The sequence below is a fragment of the Octopus bimaculoides genome, chromosome 27 (genome assembly GCF_001194135.2).
Source record: "Octopus bimaculoides isolate UCB-OBI-ISO-001 chromosome 27, ASM119413v2, whole genome shotgun sequence".
NCBI lineage: Eukaryota > Metazoa > Mollusca > Cephalopoda > Octopoda > Octopodidae > Octopus > Octopus bimaculoides.
The window spans coordinates 20,456,722-20,460,824 of NC_069007.1; the positions used below are offsets into that span (position 1 = coordinate 20,456,722).

At 35.7% G+C, this 4,103-nt stretch overlaps 2 protein-coding genes across 2 annotated transcripts in view; one reads left to right on the forward strand and one right to left on the reverse strand.

Annotated features, from left to right (window-relative positions):
- Nucleotides 1–6: 6 nt before the first annotated feature.
- Nucleotides 7–1,932, forward strand: LOC128250963 (zinc finger protein ZFP2-like). The gene has a single exon (XM_052977107.1). The coding sequence runs from the start codon at nucleotides 35–37 to the stop codon at nucleotides 986–988; it is 954 nt and encodes a 317-aa protein (XP_052833067.1). The 5' UTR covers nucleotides 7–34; the 3' UTR covers nucleotides 989–1,932.
- Nucleotides 1,933–3,776: 1,844 nt separating this feature from the next.
- Nucleotides 3,777–4,103, reverse strand: part of LOC128250974 (zinc finger protein 239-like) — a 1,400-nt gene continuing 1,073 nt past the window's right edge. The window contains exon 2 of the mRNA XM_052977161.1: nucleotides 3,777–3,910. Coding sequence (XP_052833121.1) covers nucleotides 3,777–3,910 — 134 coding nt within the window. The remainder of the gene's footprint in view (nucleotides 3,911–4,103) is intronic.

Genomic DNA, 4,103 nt, shown 5'->3' on the forward strand with positions numbered 1-4,103 from the left:
TGTTGATAATAGTTATTTAACGAGCCATAAAAGAATGCACACTGGGGAAAACTCATTAGACTGTGAGATATGTGGGAAATCTTTTCCTTATAACTCTCGCCTTGTTATCCATATGCGTAGTCACACGGGAGAGAAACCATTCCACTGTGAAATATGCGGAAAATCATTTGTCGACAATAGTTATTTAACGAGTCACGTAAGGATTCACACTGGAGAAAAACGCTATCATTGCGAAGTATGTGGAAAGTCTTTTATCAAGAATTCCAGTCTTGTCACTCACATACGAAGTCACACTGGAGAAAAGCCTTATTCTTGTGATTTATGTGGCAAATCATTTGTCAATAATAGTTATTTGACAATTCACAAAAGGAAACACATGGGGGAAAGTTTGTTTCATTGTGAAACATGTGGGAAATCTTTCCCAAATAACTTGAAATTTGTTACCCACATGCGTATTCACACTGGAGAAAAACCTTACCACTGTGAAATATGTGGTAAGTCGTTCATTAAAAATTCTCGTCTTGTCATTCACCAGAGAATACACACGGGAGAAAAGCCATATAATTGTGAAATATGTGGGAAATCTTTTATTAATAATTCTCGTCTCGTTACTCACAAACGAGTACACACTGGAGAGAAACCCTACCACTGTGACACATGTGGGAAATCTTTCTTCTCTAGCAGTAATTTAAAAAGACACAAATTACAACACATTGGTGAAAGGGCCTTCCATTGTGAAACATGTGGGAAATCCTACTTCAATAATAGTGATTTAAAAAGACACAAAAGGGAACATGGTGGAGAAAAAACATTCCACTGCGAAATCTGTGGCAAATCCTTCTTCGATAATTCTAATCTTATAGTTCACATCAGGAGTCACACTGGAGAGAGGCCCTATCATTGTGACGTCTGTGAGAAATCATTTATCTGTAAAAGTGACTTGAATAAACATAAACGGAGACACACCGGTGAGAAACCTAGTAACTGAGAAATACAAAAATCCCTTGTCTTCATCATCGGTTAACGTACTCCTTCCTTGCTGGCATGGGTTGGATCAGGGGTTTTCAAACTTTTTGACTTGCGGACACCTTTATATTTCAGGCTTTACCTTAGGGACCCCCTTATAAACGCTTATGAAATTTATACATAAATATTTACTTAAAATAACATATATTTTTACATTTATTTATTTAACAGTATTTAACAAATAGGTTTATTGTCAATTAAAAGATTTCGATTAAAAAACATATATAAAATCAAATTGCCCATAAAAAGTATTTGCTGCCCATGGACCCCCTGTCTTGTCTTTGCGGACCACAGTTTGAAAACCCCTGGGTTAACGTACTCCTTCCTTGCTGGCAGACAGAAGCCTGCACCATGCCCCTGTGTTTGTTTTGGCATGGTCTTTTACCAAACACTCTGCAAAGCTGATTGTTTTTTACATGGCACAAGCACAGGCGAGGTCAGTTTTAGCATGGTTTCTACAGCTGGCTGCCCTTCCAAATGCCAACCAGTTCAGTCCCACTGCATAGTAACTTGGGCATGTGTCTTCTACTACAGCCTTGGCCCAACCAAAGCCTTGCGAGTGGATTTGGAAGATGGAGACTGAAAGAAGCCTCTTATGTCTGTGTTTGTCCCCATGTCCACTTGACAACTGGTGTGTGTTGGTGTGTTTACATCCCTGTAACTTAGCATTTTGGCAAAAGAAACTGATAGAATAAGTACCAGGCTTTAAAAAAACAGTACTGGGATCAATTCAAAAACTCTTCAAGGTAGTGCTCCAGCTTGGCCACAATCTAATAACTGAAACAAAAGAAAAACAATATATAAACAAGATAATCTTTTACAAATTTTTTCATCACTGAAATCATTATTTGTAACAAAATATTGTTTAATAAAATTGTCTCTGTACTTAACTTAGACAAACTTAAACACATTGGTCCTCATTTTTTGATACATCCGAGGTGGATAATATTGCATGGATGTTGGTTACTTAACAGCATGGTTTTAATTTCAGTGTGTAGTAATATATGTTTACAATATTTTATTATAAGGGCACTAAAATAAGAAGAAGAATAAAACTGAAGTGAAGAATGAATGTGTGTTTATTTGACAAAAAAAAAAAAAAAAAAAAAAAAAAAAAAAAAAATGATCTTCCTGAAATACAACACACTATTTCACATCAGGAACTTTGCAAAACGAATAAATAAATGTAATGTTGAAAAATATCGATGAGCATGCTCTTGATTGATCTGCGTCTCTGTCAGGTGCACGTGCCACTCGAAACATTGCGTACCAGCCATTGCCTCACTGCTGTAAGCTTCTTGAAGTATGCTCAATGTCTCTGTAGCAGACTTCCCAAGGTTAATGCAAAATTTCATGTTGGCTCTTCTAACTTCTTCTCCATGACAGAAATTGCAGTCTGCAACATACACAAATTTCACAACTTATGTATTTTTAGTAAAACTGCTAGAATTCCGTAGCATTTAATAAGAGGGGGTCTTGTATATCATCATCATCATTTAACGTCTGCTTTCCAAGCTGGCATGGGTTGGATTGTTTGACTGAAGGCTGCACCAGATTCCAATCTGATCTGGCAGAGTTTCTACAGCTGGATGTCCTTCCTGATGCCAACCATTCCAAGAGTCTGAGAGTGTAGTGGATGCTTTTTACATGTCACCGGCACGGGAGCTAGTCAGGCGGCACTGGCAACGACCACACTTGAATGGTGCTGTAAAGTCTTACATAATATGATTTCTAATCTGATATGTAGAAACTATTTATGTTTTGTTGATTCCATTTCGGTGTCCTATATATAAAGTCGGATGAATATTACACGCTTTAATGCACTGGAAGCTTTTCCTTCTTGAATATATGCTACTGAAATTAGGTTCTTTTAATATGTCTGTGTGTCTTTTATGCCATCAAATACAGTAAGTTCGTTTTGCTGATTGCATTTCAGTGTCAGTATTTTATTTATAGTTTATACTATTCTTGATTTCAGCTTTTACTTGTACCCAACTGAAATAGGTAACTGCTTTTCTTGATATATACATCGAAATAATAGCGGAGTGATCACTGGAATTATTTATTTATTCATTCGTTTTAATGGAAATATAAACCAAAATGATGTTGTTTAGTTCTAAATCACCCATATCGGACGTTGTCAAAAGCGCTCTAGCTGTGACCAACCAGGTTTTTATGTATACCTGGGGCTACAGTATTAAAAGTCGTTTTCTTTACAGAGAGTCGGGGTTTATTCAAGATGGATTTGGTTACTATTTCTAGTATGTACAACCGTATCGATGCTATTGCATTGATACAAAATAATATAACAGAATGTTTTCAACAAACCATCTCAATAGTATTTGCCTCCTTTATATATTTGTTTGTTTAACTTCATGACTTTCTAATGAAAAAATAATTTTTGAAAAACTTCACATCTTCCTGACTTTTTTTAATCATGTTTAATGAGACTGTGTCTCTGTAAGACAATAGCACCGAAGAGATTATTTTAACAGGTGTATTTGTGGTTAACAAAGAATAGAAAGAGAATGGAATCCAACATATTTCACAATAATAGTTTTATTTCCTCCACTCAGTATTCACCAGTTTATATTTGACAGACGTTTTTGTACAAAGGCTTCTTCTCAAATGAAATTTCTGGATTGCAACATGAGAAATCAATGAGAAATAATCCCAACATATTTCACCATAAATATTCTCCAATGTAGACATGTTGGTACTCTGTGACCTTAGATTTACACAAGATTTTCTCATGTTTCACAGTCCAAAGGCTTCCCTTTACTGTGTGTTCGTTTGTGTTTATTTACATCACTTTTACAAATAAATGCTTTCTCACAGATTTCACACTGATAAGGTCTTTCTCCAGTATGGGTACGGACATGAACTATAAGGTTAGAATGATCGAAGAATGATTTTCCACAAATTTCACAGTGAAAAGTCTTATCGCCCTCATGTCTTCTCTTGTGTCTTTTTAAATCACTGTTATTCACATAAGTTTTCCCACATATTTCACAACGGAATGCTTTTTTCCCCATATGTAATAACTTGTGTCTTGCTAAATTACTGCTCGAGTAAAA